At 44.1% G+C, this 14,954-nt stretch overlaps 1 protein-coding gene across 2 annotated transcripts; it reads right to left on the reverse strand.

The window, feature by feature from the left end:
- Positions 1–1,769: 1,769 nt before the first annotated feature.
- LOC134623300 (myocardin-related transcription factor A-like) lies at positions 1,770–12,905 on the reverse strand. 2 transcript variants are annotated; one of them, XM_063468452.1, is made up of 16 exons: positions 12,849–12,905; positions 12,424–12,499; positions 11,723–11,884; positions 10,127–10,290; positions 9,869–10,018; positions 9,621–9,683; positions 8,899–9,083; positions 8,370–8,541; positions 6,940–7,335; positions 5,830–6,831; positions 5,520–5,726; positions 4,647–4,739; positions 4,119–4,259; positions 3,843–3,935; positions 3,295–3,358; positions 1,770–3,209 (listed from the first exon to the last, which is right to left on the reverse strand). In XM_063468452.1, exons 2-16 carry the CDS (start codon positions 12,437–12,439, stop codon positions 2,662–2,664), a joined length of 3,456 nt encoding a protein of 1,151 aa, XP_063324522.1. In that variant the 5' UTR covers positions 12,440–12,499; positions 12,849–12,905; the 3' UTR covers positions 1,770–2,661. The 2 variants fall into 2 exon arrangements, with proteins under 2 accessions (XP_063324522.1, XP_063324521.1); XM_063468451.1 differs by having other exon boundaries at positions 9,621–9,689.
- Positions 12,906–14,954: the final 2,049 nt, after the last annotated feature.

The raw sequence follows: 14,954 nt of genomic DNA on the forward strand, positions 1-14,954 counted from the left end.
ATCAGCACACTAGCAACCATGCTACATTTAAGCTCACTTAAACTTCAGCAGGCCATCATATTCTTGATCATGTCTGCATGTATAGTTTCTGTCACGTGATCGGCTAACTAGATATTTATGCTAAGGAGCAGTTGAACAGGTGTACCTAATAAAGCCTGTGCTGAAACTATTTAAAAAGTGAAAGTTTAGTTTTGGGCATGTCAGAACCAGCTATGATAATTTGGTGGTAAAAGGCTTTCTGAGAATGTGTGACTAAAAATCCTGTATGACGGCTGGCTGCGGGGTGGCAGGCTCCTGTCAGAGGGATGTGGGATACACAGGAGATCTTTAGTCCTTGTGGTGCTGTAGCCCTTTAGAGCTCACTGTAGCTAATTAGAGGCATGGCCTCGGGACTTTTATCTGCTCTGTCTGTATATGGGTGAGAGAGAGATGGTACTGATGCTGCTCTGGGGAGCTGCGGCGACCTGTGTGTGTGTGAGTGTGAAAGGAATTTGTAAGAGCACACTGAGCTGGCTCATGCTTGGATCTTGTGCATTGTTTATCTGCATGTGTTGCAGTTCCTGTGTGTGTGAGAGAGGACGAGAGCTCCCAAGAGCTCATCAGCGTCATTGACAAGGATCCCCTCATAGTGAGTGAGTCAAACTGGACGTTAGAGGCAGAAGTTAAAGGGAAAAGAAAGAAGAAATGATGAAGGTTCAACTTATGGATGCTCCAGACTCCCAAATATCCTTGATCAAGATACTAATCCCTAGTTGCTCTCTGATGCATCCATCGGTATATGAATGTGTGCGAATTTTTGACAGAAAGCGCATACACATGGAAAAAAGTGCTTGTATGAATGGGTGAATGAGGCACATTATATAGAGCGCCTTAGCAGTATTATATATTTTCTATCATAATACAATATTTTATGTATTTTTTATATATAGTACAGTTTAAAACACCTGTGGGTTTTAAACTGTTACAGTCTGACCCAGGGTATTTGTATGTAAGTGACAAAACGTATTTGTCAAAATTACACTGTACTCTAGTGGCTTTTTATTAATGCCAATAATTTTACACCATTACTTGGCATTTTTGGTCTGCAGATCCATACATGCCACAGTTGAAGCCTTTATTAAACAGCTGATGCTGGGCTTTTCTCATGTACTCTGAAACATATTTAAAGATTCAAAAACCTGCCGACTGTCCCACAGAAATGATCTATAGTGTTCCTTCAAAATAAATTGCCCGAGATGATCAAAAGTAAACTTTTCAGGTGGTTGAGAGAAGCCTAGTTGTTGATCCGTTTAGGTAGGGGTGTGTTTTCATTCAGAAGCAGCTGTGGGGGAAATGCAGCTTGAAATTTGTGACAACTAGCACACAAAACCCTTACGTTGTAAAGTGAGGCTTTAACTAGCACTCAAAAAATCCAGTTGAACGTGTCTTTCAGCAAAGACAAAGAACTGGTAAATGTGCTCAGGTCCTGTTTAGCACTACGAAAAATAAAAAATACAAGGGTAAGCAAATTTCTGGAAAACACCCTCCTGTTCCAGATGGCTGCTGCTTTCTTTATTCTTTGAGCAACATCGCCCTCTTGTGGCTTTAATTTCATTACCAGGCTTACTTAAATCACAAAGCTGAGATGAAATAAGTGTATCTGTTAATGTGAAAAATCAAAAGGAAAAAGAAACACATCTTTAGAGGGTTTTTTTTAAATGGTATATTTATTTTTTTAATCTTTTTTTTCTTTAAAAAATGACAAGGTCCAAGTTCTCTTGGAAGCCCCGCCCTCCCCCTCTGTTCCCCAGCCGGCTAGCTTGACTCTAAAGCAACCAGCAAAGAAAAATAGTCATATGGACAAATTGTAATATACACCCGATATACAGCAATACATAGTGGTCTACCATAATGTTACCAATTATACGCAACCTCCAATGAGGCTTCAATTCAAACTGTTGCCACTGATAAGGTTCATTTCAACAGCAACTCTCAACCAATGAAGGTTGTATCTTTGACTAGTGTGGGTGGGGTTTAGGTTGGCATGGTGAGGCCACAAGCAGCTGCCTTTTTTCTTTTTTTTAAAAAAAACAAAAACAATCAGTGGCTCAGCTGACCATTGTAACATTAGGTGGCTTTCACTCAGCTGTTGACCTAAACACCCACCCTTTTAAACCAATCAGATTCAGCATAAGTGCAAAGTTTAGGAGGCACTGACACACACTGCTATCTCTAGGAGCCCAGGAAAACATCACGGAGCAGTCCCTTCTCGCCTCTGATCTGTCCAGCTGTTTACTGAGGGTTGAAATGGGTTGAAAGCGACCTGCAACTTTCGGCTGGTTTACTTAAACCTGGCTTTAATGCAGGTCAAGGCCGGGGAAATGGGATTTTATCCGTTTTGGTTCCCTGTAGAGTTAAAATCTTTACAAGTCCACTCAGGTCCACCAAGTAATTTCAATGAATTTAACACCACCTCACCTTGCATACAGCAACAGCCAGTGAAAGACAAGACAAACTGAGTAAATGTGTGAGAGTGTGTGTGTGCGCGTGCATGTGCCAGACACCCCCCGCAGTGGTAGAGACAGCATAGAGTATGTGCATGAAATAAAGACGGAGCCTGTACACAGTGTGAGCGACCATGTGTTCATCTGTGTGCGTCTGCGTGAGGTGCTACAGACGTGGCTACCAGTGCAGCTGCAGGTCCGTATTGTCCAGAAAGTCGGCTGAGAACACGCTTTGCGGTGTGTGTGGCGCCAACGGAGCTAAACTCGTCCCTCCGTCTCCACCTCCTCGCTCTCCTCTATTGCCCTCGCTACCTCCACTTGCGCTCCCTACCATGTCCAACCAGTCCATGCTATCCAGGTTGGGGTCGCCAAAGTCCAGCCCCGCAGAATGCGGGGAGAAGCCCAGGTCAGATGTGTCCATGGGGGAGGGGGGGTGGTCCAGGATGCTGGGCGTGCTCAACATCTGGCTGTGGAGGTCGTCGATCAGCGCCAGGCCGCCGTCGGACTCTATGCCCAGCAGTGGGGTGCCCGTCGTGCTCTCCAAGAAGTCCTCCAGACGCCCGCTGCCTGAGCAGGGCTCTCCCACCGAAGGCTCCGGGGAGATGAAGGCCTCTGTGGGGGTGGGAGGAGACAGGTGGAGGGGGGATGGGGCAGTGGATGGAGAAGGTGGGTCAGAGTGGAGAGGGGGGAGGGAAGGGTCCGGGTTGGCCTTGAAGCCGGGGATTTCTGGGGGAGGACAGAGAAATAAAGGTCATCAAGACGTACCGACCTGTGATGTCTCTCTCACATTAAACTGAGATCTCATCATTACCTCCACTTTTGAGCAGGATGTCAAATAGGTCGTCCATCTGCTGGCTGTTCAGGCCATTCTCTGGCTGTCGAACAGAAACACAGTATTCATTAGCCATCACGTAAACACATCACTGCTTTCTATACTGTAACACAAACTCCAATAAATGAAATTTTGGGCTATTTTTCTCTTACAGTTTCAATTTTATTAGGTCAGTGAATAACCGGTCAGGTGTAGATGCAAAATCTTTCACATTGGCTAAAGAATATTATTACTTGGGCCTAGCAACAGTGAGGTATCATGTAGTTATTTAACACAAAAAACAGCAGCAAGTGTTCTTCACTGGAACGTTGCAGGGGGCGATTTCTTTTAGATAATTGGGTCTGATAGGATGACACTGATCTAGTCTACCACTACATCCTAACAAACCCAACCCAACACCACTGCCGCTCCTCTGCTAAAAACATTAGAGACAAAAAAAGTGAGAAGATGGAAAAAAGGAGTCGAGACAGGGAGAAAGATCAATACTGCAAGGCAGATGGAAAGAAAAGACATGCTGGAGGACATACTCTGGAGCGCTGAGAAGGAAGGGAGGTGTTGGGTTTAGGAGAGGGAGGGGTGAACAGTGTGTGTCGGTCGTAAGGCGGACACACCTCCTGTCTCTGTCAGCATGGTGCCATGAAGTGATGAAATGAGAAGAGAGAAGAAACAAGAAGACAAATTTAATGAACATGTGGAGAGAGCGGGACCACCATTAGAGATGACATGCTGAAGGTAACTCTGCCTGGAAGCAGAGGAGGGAGAGGAGGAGGAGAAGGAGGAGGTGCTGCTGCTGGTGGCGTTACCTTGAGAGATGACATTAAGTTGTTTTGGCTTTCATTGTCTGAAATGTCGTCAAAGAAAGGCTGCAGGTTGGGTGGAGCGGTGACGGGCTGGCTGGGTTGTGGATCACCTTTGGCGTCTAAGTGCAGCCCCGCTTTTTGTCCCTAAGGGCAAAGAGTGGCACGTTCAGACCGGAAGGCACACTTGCATATGTTAATCATGCAAGTCTTATTCTGGGATAAGATGCTGTTTTTTAACATTTGTTAGTCCACAATCTAACTTGGATGATTTTACAGTGTCTCAGTGGCGACACCTTGTGGTAGGAATCTGTTGCTATTGTTGTCTTCAGGACTAAATTAGTAAACAGAGATCAATTCAACTCAGTGTATTTACATAGCGCCAACCCAGTCGCCTGAGGGCGCTTTATACTGTAAGGTTAAGACCCTACAATAATACAAATGAAATGAAGAAAAAAGTTAAGTAAAAATGTTGGGAAAGTTACAATCTACACCATGCTTACATGTTTTACTGAGAAAGAGTTTTTGCTGTACCTTTTTGCTTGGTTGGCTCACAGGCTCCGCCTCTGCCTGACCTTTTGATTGGCTGTCGGTGCTGGGCAGTTTACTTGGAGTCGAATTCAATCTCTGAAACGTTACAAGTACGCAAACATTCATATTCTGTCAAGCCATTTAATATTATGTGCTTCCCATATATAAGCAGTACATGCAAGACTAACCCTATCCTACTGAAGTGTATTTTTTATTTTATTATTTTTTCATCCATGGACAGTAAAGGTTGAAATACTACAGTAAGTCAGTGACATTTGGCAACTTCAAGTGACGATGGGTGGGGACAAAAAGAAAACAAAACAAGAAAACCCCCACAGGCGACATGATAAACTTCTTAAATTCGAGGGGAGTGACTGAAGGGACTACCAATGAGAGATCAGGATACCGCTGATTGACATATGACCTGGTAGTAAATATACCTAGGCAACAGGAGCCTGGAATGTCCCCTAGTGACCAGCTGTCAGCTTCAAAGCAATGTGTGATGAGCGACTCACTCAGAGTTTTGACAGAACTGAATTAACATCGTCAAAAAGACACTGCTGTTGTAGGCTACAGCTGGTGACAGTAGCTCTTGTTCTGCTCAGGAAGCTCTACGAGCTAAGACAAGAAATCTTAACAAAACCCACAGCAGGTGGAAAACAGGTACACATGCCACTACGACAAACGCACAAAGGCTGCAGAGTAATTGTAGGGCTAAGTTTACTCGCTGCAGTTCAAAATACTGACTGAAGGTGCAACGAATTATTTGCTACACAGTATATATTCATTATTTTTGTATAATGTACAAATAGTCTAATTTAGAGTGAAAAACTTAGCATTATTATCATTATCATCAGAATACCATGTTCCCTGTACCTGCAGTGTGATCCGTCCATTGGTTTTGGCCAATGAGGACACTCCATTCTGTCCATCTGTGGTGTGACTGGTGAGAGCGATTAGGTAGTGGTTCCCGTTGGTGTCTGTCACCAGTGTAGGTGTGCCATTGGCCTTAAGGAGGTCTAATGAGATGGCTTGAGTGTGCACTGGTGTGCCATTCTGTTGCTTGATGATGACTGGAGTCACCTGGAAACAGAAAAACGTTGCGTTAGCGTTTTATTATATGCTATATACTCATAGTAAAGACTGCAGCGTGTGTGCTTTCAGTCTTTGAAGTTCACAGTATTACCTGTTGTGTTGTGGCTGCTGATGTCTGCTGTTTCTGCTGCTGCCTCTGCTGAGCTTTCAGCTGCTTCCTCTGCTGAGTTTGGCTCAGTGCGGGTTTCTGACTTGTCACCGTCTGGTTTTGGATCTGCAGCTGAACCTGCTTTAGCTGAACCTGGTTCTTCTGCTGAGCCTGCTGCTGCCCTTGGGTTTGCTTGAGCTGGTTTTGCTGTACTTGCTTCTGCTGGGCCAGTTTCTGCTGCGTTATCTTCTGCTGAGCCTGGAGGTGTTTCTGTTGGGTCTGCTGGAAGATGAGCTGCTGCAGCTGCTGCTGCTGGTGGATCAGGAGTTGAGCCTCTTTCTTTTGGTGCTGCTGTTTTTGAGTATTCGGTTTGGGTTCTGCGGCCTTCGTCAGCTGCGCCTGACTTTGTTGCTGTTTTGGTTGTGGTTGCTGTTTTTGTTGATCAGACTGTTGGAGCTGCATCCGCTGAATCTGCTGCAGCCTGAGCAGAGTCTCCTGGGAGCACTGCATCGTCGGGACCTGCTTCTTTGACAGAGCTTCCTCTGTTACTCCCTCCATTCCTTCCTCTGGCTCTACCTCCTTTTTGACCTTCAACACGATGCCATTAGGGAGCGTAGGGGGCTGAATGGCTGAGGCTTTTATTAGAGTTTGGAGCTTAACCTCTGGGGATGTTTTGCTCTTATCGCTTCCTTCCCTCTTGACCACTATCCCACCTGCCATCTTGCCTTGCTCCAGCTGGGACCTGAGAGTCTCCACCAGCCTCTGCTTTTGCCTCAGCATCCTGGTGAGCTCCTCGATCTGTTTATCCTTCTCCTGGAGCATCTGGTCTTTATCCATAGATGACGTGTCCATGGCTGCTCCAGGCTCGGGGGTTTGGACAAATGCAGGTGAGGACCTGGACAGACTGCAAGAGCTCTGGATCTCATCTTTGACTGCGAGTGGAGAGACATTTGCTGGGTGCTGAGGAGAGGGGTGCAAGGTGAGCTGGGTCAGCGGAGAGCTCACCTGAAGGACACACACACAAAAAAAAGGAGAGGATGTTAGAAAAATGTCTGGGCAGACACAAACATGACTAAGTGCTTCTAACAATAACAAATGAAACATAAATTTCACCATTTCTCCAAACATGTCTCCATTGCAGCTGGTCTCATCTGGACTCATTCCAGCTAACGACCTCTCTGACGGAGTCGGCGACACCGGAGGGCTCGAGCTGGTGCTGCCAAACCGCATCACCCGCCCTGGAACTGCCTGAGCCAGTGAGGACAGAGACAACTTAAACCCACCCTCTACTGACTGGTGGTCAGAGGTGGAAGTTGTGGTGAGAGAAGATGTGGTGGTGCTAGCAGCTGAGGTCGTGCCCTGCAAGCCGGACTGCAAAATGCCATTCTTTGAAACAGTTGCGGTTCCCCCATTTTGTTCTTGGTAGTTACGGAGCCTCTCAATTAGGTCATTCTTGGTGCCTGAGACGGTCAAACCCCGCAATTTCAGTTCTTGTTTCAGCTCAGCAACCTGGAAGATGGAAACAAAAGTGGTATTCATAAAACAAACACTGACTCAAAGTGAGAACAGACTCGAATTTAAAATGCTCAGCTCAAAGGAACTTTATACAGCTGGACCTTTAAAGGGTGCGTAGGTGGTGATGTACTGATAAAAAAAAGCCATGTAAAAGGTCGCCTCGGACAAATTCAGACAAGTGAATCTTTAAAATGACACCCAAATAAAATGACACATTATTTTAAAGCCAAAACACTAATGAGTGTGTATAAACCATTCACACACACAGAACTGCATGCAAATCAGGAGTAAAAGCAAAGATAAAGAGCTCAACTCTTTCACCCATAAAGACAACTCCCTTGTACCCTTAATAATGAGTTTTGACACCTCAGTAAATATCAACAAAGACGTGCTTTGATTACCATCTGAATAGTTTCCAGCTTTTTCCCGCACAGACAGAGATGACACTCACTAACTTCGAATGCAAACCAGGTGATTTTGTTCTATAAGCAGGCTTGAAATATGATAGAAAGCACTCAGGGCAGAGAAGAGTTTCAAGGGTTACTCTTTAGTAATGTTTCAAGGGGTAAAGAAAGAGCCTTAAAACATAACTTTGTTGGCTTGTGGCTCAGTGCGCCACAATAACTGTCTAATGATCACGTCTTTTATTCTCTGGCCGAGTGAGTTTAACTATCTTTCTTAATTTGGCTTTGCAGTTATGACAAAGCACAAACAATACATGAAGAAAGTATAAGAACATCTACACTGTAGAGTCCACCACCATATGAGAGGTGTGTGCGCAGATCTAATCCTTACAGTTTAGACTGCTGCAGACTTTTACAGATTTCCCTTTTAGAAAGGACCAAAATCAGAGCTCTATTTTAGAATGGGCAGGATCAACGCTGTTTTCGTTTGGGGCCGTTTTGCTGAGCACAAACTTAGATCTTTGATTTGAATTACCCAACAAAAGTTGGCGCTACTTTAATGAGCCACAACACTGTGTGCAGTAATGATCTCATAAGTTTGTTTTTGGGTCCTGAGTTAATTACTTTGAACTCATCCAGGTTGGCTGGCAGAGTAGCTGGTTTGGCTCCTCCCACTGCGGTTTGGATGTGACGGGCCGTCCCCGTTTGACTCGAGGAAGCTGTGGTGGTTGTTGTGTGAGCGGTACGGGAGGGGGAAGGGCCAGAGTTGGTTGTGGGAGGCTGCTCCGTTTGTGGCCTGAAGGAAGACAAACAACAAAGTTGTAATAAAGATTATCGAGCATGTTTTTTTCTCTGGCAGACCACAGGGGAAATTATGATAAGAGATCAGCTCTAAAGATAAAACTAAATTTCTAAATAAGTTTTCTAGAATTTTCAAAATGAAACATCAAAGTTTTATATTAACTGTAAAGTATACTCAAAGTAAAAAGGAAAAAAAAATACAAACTGTAAAGCTACACTGCAACTACTAGCTTAATGCAGGCAAAAAAATAAGGGTGTTGAACTTGTTGACTCTCGGCAAAAACCCACAGCAATTACTCATCCTCGCTTCCAAACCATACGCACACATACGCAAAAGTGGTTCGACACTCACTTGGGAGGGGCGGGCAGGATGGTGTGGTAGTTGTAGTGCTGCTGCTGCTGACTGAGAATCTGCAGCTGCAGGAAGAGCTGCTGCTGCTGGAGCAGCTTCGCATAAGACGAATCCATCTGAGGCGGACGCTCCTTGTCAGCCTTCTGGTCGGGGGGGATGTACTGATGGTACTTCAGCTTCTTCACCTTCACGCGGCAGGAGGGAAAGTTTAAGAGACAGACACGTGTGAAGTGCATGGGCATTCTGTACATGTAGGTCAAACGATGCATACTAATAAAAACTTAACTGAAGTAAAAGCTAACGCACTTCCAGTTAAGAAAAGCAAGTATATATTTCTGATGTGCTGAGGCCACTGTGGCTACATAAAATGGTATCTCTTCCTCTTTTACAAGCATTTCTCCTCAGTATGATTGTAAAATGTCAGAAAAAAGCACTGAGGTTAGAGAGAAGCCCCTGCTCTATGATTTAATAGAGACGACGCAAAAACCACAAAGAAGACTTTTATTGGCTCTTTCAAATCTAAGGAGTAACTTTTAATATTTGTCGCTCAGCTGTGGGAGCAGCAAGCCAGACAAACACAATTTGAAGTCTTAAAATCTTTACTGCAGTCAAGATGTCATCAAAAAACAGCCTTTACCCGGTGACTGGTCGTAATTTAAAACTGGCTATAAATCATGTGCCAGTGTGTGAGTTAAAATGAAAGCAAAACAAAGACCTCTGACCTTTGGTTTGCTGTCCTTTGCTTTCTTAGGTCTCTGTGGAGGGCGGTCTGAACTCGTCTTGGCCTGAGACTGTAGTCAGAGAACCATGAGAAATGGGGGGGGGACGAGGAAGGAAATGAAGAGATGAGGAGGGGGTTTGGTGAGCTACAGCGTTCCCATAAATAGAGATTAAGGTCAGAATTATTTTTAAGCCATGAAAATCAACAGGAAGTTCGAGCGAGAGCCGTCTGAAAGAACGATCGGCACACCTTGACCTGTCCAGCAGAATGGCGGGAGGATCCAGAGGTCACCGTTGTCCCGTTTGTAATTTTAGGTAGAGGGGACGAAGCGGACCCATTCAACAAGGGAGGAGGCGGCGGAGGTGGTGGTGGAGGTGGAGCAGGAGGCTGTGTGAGAAACTGGTGAGATGATATCACTGTGGTTAATTGCATGATCCTGCTGAAAAACACTTGCTTTTGTTTCACTAACTGCTCTGTCCAGTTCTTTCTGTTCCGCCTCAGTAATACCTGTGTGGGGGAGAGGTCTCCATTCTGGGTGAGCACGTCTGAGGGGGAGACCTGAGGGACAGCGCTCAGGGGAGAGTCCTGATTGGTTAGCTGGTCAGGTGACAGAGCATCACTGCTGTCTTCGTCCAAAGATGAGCTCTCTCCTCCGTTTCCCTTTGGAGAATCTGTGACAGTGCAGAAACGTTCACACATTTAATGAAACCGCAATTTAACGGTGGCGTCTTCTGGTGTAGAGGTTCAGCGGTGTGAAAGGGGTTGGTGTTGTCTGGAATTTCCAGAGCCGCTGGGAAACACAGGAAAGGACAGCTTAATTCCCAGCTTCCCCTGCAATTTTAACAGTCAAATAAAGTTTCTCTAAAGTTAGTCACCGCTCTTTAGCAATCGGCACTAAGCAATTTTAGAGAAGTTACAACACCGCGTGCCGTGTCTCATGTTTCAAAACAGTGCCGTGTCCAAACAAAGCATCTGAGTCACTTCTGTTTCAGAGCTGCTTGTTTTGTTTACACACTCACCTGACTGTAAATACGTGAATGGTGTAACCGCTCAGGTGTTCAGTCTGAACGGAAATCAAATCGTAGAGGTGGCGCAACTGCACACCAAGTCACAGGTACAATAGCACCGTGAACAGTGGAAGGGGACGTGTTCGAACTTGTATTCATCACATGCCTGAGGCTCAGCCTGAATTCACCTTAACCTGTCCACTGTCCTGTATTTACAAGTCTTGCTAATTCCTGCAGGTACGCTTGTGAGTGTTGTGCAACATTGTGCAAAAGTGTGTGTGTGTGTATGTGTAAACCTCTGAACCAAGTGTCACAAATATACAAGATTGCCCAATTTTTCTTTTAAACAATAGCCTGCAGCACCTTTTCAAATTCTTCATTCCATTTTTCCAGGCGAGTCCGACAAAATTTCATCAGAGGTTCAAATTTTTACAAACAGAGATTGCAACATTGTATTACCAGCAAGATGATGAAATAATAAAGAAATATAAAGAACGAACAGTTTAAAAAAATAAAATACAGATCTTAATGATCGCTGTACGTGTGACGATGTTGTGTGGGCTTACTCGTTAAGGAGATGCTAGCCTGCATGCAGACATAAATAAATGCATACAGTACGATCGTTATCGTGAGATAAGATTTATTTTTTCAGTCATTTATTTGGAAAACTTGTGTATTTTGGGACTTTAAGCATCTACTCATAAAGAGCACCAATCCTGCACCAGTGATTATTCCTCAGAAAGAGACTTTTATAGAATGCTCATTTATTTTCACTCGTTTTCACTTCATCTCAGTGTGAGTCATTACTGTGCTTTACTGTCATTTAAGGTCACCCCAGCTTTTCCTTTTCCTGCTCTCAGTTTAACTGCGGGTGCACGTTCTGACACACGGGAAGTGCAGCAGATGAAACACAGGTGAAACGACGATAACGTTGACGAAGTTGATCGCAGGTGCAATCAAACCTTCCCAACGACTTAAACTTGGGATTACATTAGAAAGAAAGAGCAAGGCCATCAATGAAGACATTTTCTTTTCCCGAGTGGGTCCCTGGACTGAGACGCGTACAGGTGAACGCTGATGAGGTGTGTGTTATTACCTAGGAGTGAGTGCTGCAGATGGCAGTTAACAGACAGGATGTTCTTGTGGACCAGCTCGATGGGACCCGGTCTGTGAGAGATTTTGTCATTGAGGTCGTCGGCCAGTCGTGCTCTCTTCAGCTGCAGCTGCTTAGCCTGCAGAGACGGCTCTGCCGACGTCTCTGCAGAGGGCACAGCAGGCCGTTATGGATACATGTGCATTTATTTATCAAGTGATTCACACACATATGATCCTCTGTGGATCTGTTCAAAATGTTACAACAGGTTTTAGCCTATTTTAACACTTCCTCGATTTGACTTCAACCTAATTTAAAAGAAACTAAACCAACAGTCAAACCAGCTGCTTCAAAAAAAATCATAACAAACACAACACTTTAAACCACAAACACATATATTAAAACTAATGTGAAAATGTGAAGATAAGCACCTTGCCTCATGAAGACAACATGCCGAAACACATTTTATAAAAGAGTTTTCACAGCGCCTGAATCGAGCTACCGAGTTTTAAGATGCAGAAGCAATACCCTCAAAGAACACGGAATTGCGTCAAGCAGAAATATGAAGGAGGAACTATACATTAACCTCTTCATAAAGATTTGGTTCTGTTTTTGTCTAGGTATTTTACAAAGCTTAAAATGTGACTTTTTGACAACACTGGCACTTGCTGATTAAAAAAAGAAAACAAATAAAAAACACGCACCCTCCAGAATGTGCATCCTGACCAGCTCGGAGCGCTCAGGACGACTCCGGATCTTCCTCTTTAGGTAGTCCTCAGTCTGGGAAGAAAACAAGATGCCAAAATCACATGAACTCCAAATTGCTACAACACCATAAAATATTATTCTGTCAGTTTAATATATGGTTTTGTTTCCATGTCACTCTGATTAAACTGTGAAGTCACTTGTTTTCATTATTTCCTGGCTCTGCAGCTCACAACAATTTTGCAGAAACGTCAACTAACCAGAAATTATCTGTACGATAACCCAACTACAACCAATCTGTATCCGTGGCGTCCAAGCGTTCAATTTGTTAGGTTCTTGTGAGTTTTTTTGTTTGTTTGTTTTTTGCCTCTCTGAAGAAAATCCACTGAGACTGCAGGAGACTCATTGTTCTTATGGCTCTCACCCTTGCTCGCTCCAGACTCCTCCGCTGTTCGTGAAAGGCTGCTGGGCTCTTCAGTGCTGCATGGAGAGGGAGGGGGGACAGGAGGAGAAACAAAAAGCCAAGATTAATGCAGTTTAGAGAGGCTGTGAAGGAAGTCGTGATGCTCCTTTCAGCAAGCAAAAATGTGAGAACCTGTACGGCTACAGTCAAAGACAGACTCAAAGCAGAAGTGGCTTCTGGCAAGAAGGTCAGGAGTGCTATTCTAAACCACACACTCTGATGACAACTCAGTAGGTAGATCAGCCTCGGTGCCTGAGTGTGGTGCACATCCACCTCAGTTATCACCAAGAAAACCGTTACTGCCAGCGTTTCCTCGGCCTTTTACTACGCTTTTCACATCAGTTGTGTTACGGTTTATTCTCATTGCAACTCAAACACCAAGGCAGCTGCAGGAAGTGTCGCGATGTGGTCAGTGGTAGTGAAGTAGTTTAGATGAGCTTGATTTAATGGAACAATATGACTAAAACCATGAGCGCAAACTGTACCAAACATTCACTCAGCAGTTTCATTAACCTAAATGAGAACACACTGTTCATTATTCAGCAAGAGTTTTCCACATATTCCAAAGTTTCCAAACGCTCTTTCTCATACTTTGAACTGACGTTAGACACTTTTGGACACATTCAGCTTTGTCTTGATCTGTTATTTAGAATTACACAGTGTTAAAAGGGAATACAAACACTTATAAAGATTACAGGTTACATATAGCCCAGCTTCATTATACTTTTATTGGTATTTTACACAGAAACGTGCTGCAGATTGTGGTGCGTTCTAAGAATTTTCATGAAGAAAGGTAAGTCTAAAGAAACTGCATTTCAGAGGTCAAACTATCTGCAATAAGTCTGGCAGATGGACTGTAGCTGAGGACATCAATTCTTGATGAACAGAGTCTGGAATGGCTCTTTAAAAAGGAGCGAGCTGGCAGAAGAGAGACTGATGAATAGAGTGCAGCACACCCAGCGAAAAGTCTAGATTCATCACTTCATTGCTCAGCCATGACCAGTGTATGGGGTGGGGGAGTGAACGTCTATGCGGTATTTTTGTAAGAGGGAAATGCATAAAAGCAATTTCAGCTGGCTAAAATTGTGTAAAAAGAAAAAAAAATCTGTATTACCTTTGAGGTGAAAGAGGTGGTCAACATGAAAAATGAGTCCAAAGCGTCATATATTTTGCATTTTATCTTACACTTTTATAATTATTCAGTTTGCAGAAAGGTCCAGTGCAAGGAAACAAAAAGTTTTACAGTCCATCTCCCATCACAGATTTTTTGAGCCTAGAAGATCATTTCTATCCAAAAAACAAAGCGCTAGACATCAAACTCTTTTTAACCACAAATATAAAGTCGAGGTTTTAGAAAAGCTAAACGGACAGGGGAGATGCCCGCTCCGTTTTTGGGAAGGATATTCGGAGGACAGCGGCAGTTATAATGATGTAAGACAGCGATCGTCTGATTGGTCAAGAGTTGGTGAAATCCCTGCCAAGGGTGTTTGAGATAGGACATTCTGGCTACAGCAGGGCGTCAACTGTATGTGCACCACAGATGACTGGGTGGGGGTCGGAAGCATTCCTTGTGTCACAACCCATGGCGTTCAAAGAATAACAGTTGTAATATGACCAACGAGTGGTCTGGATTCACAATAATAACACCACAAGGACAAACCGGGCCATAAACTACTTAAACACTGATTAATTGCTTCAATATGATGTTCAATGAAAACAATATTTCCTTGCGTATGGGCAAGGGAAGGCTGGGCTGGTTTTATTTTAATCATATCAGACTCTTACCTGGCATTCATTGGAAAATAAATGTTAGGTTATGACCTTGTTCACCAAATGCATAAAAGAATGGACAATGAGTCTGTTGGCCTGTGAGCCCTTATGTCATTGGTGCTTATTGGTGTGGCCGTCCCCACCAGTCCCAGTTTCTCATGTAACCCCTGCAGTTTAAACCTTCTATTTGCAAGAGGCAGCCAATCAGAAGAAAGATGGCTTAAACGGAAAGAGAAAAGACCCAAAGCAGCTAGTTTTTTTATGATGTGTAAATGATCATTGCATATGTAACCTATA

The sequence above is a fragment of the Pelmatolapia mariae genome, unplaced genomic scaffold, assembly GCF_036321145.2.
Source record: "Pelmatolapia mariae isolate MD_Pm_ZW unplaced genomic scaffold, Pm_UMD_F_2 NODE_ptg000544l+_length_27771_cov_1, whole genome shotgun sequence".
Taxonomy (NCBI): Eukaryota; Metazoa; Chordata; class Actinopteri; order Cichliformes; family Cichlidae; genus Pelmatolapia; species Pelmatolapia mariae.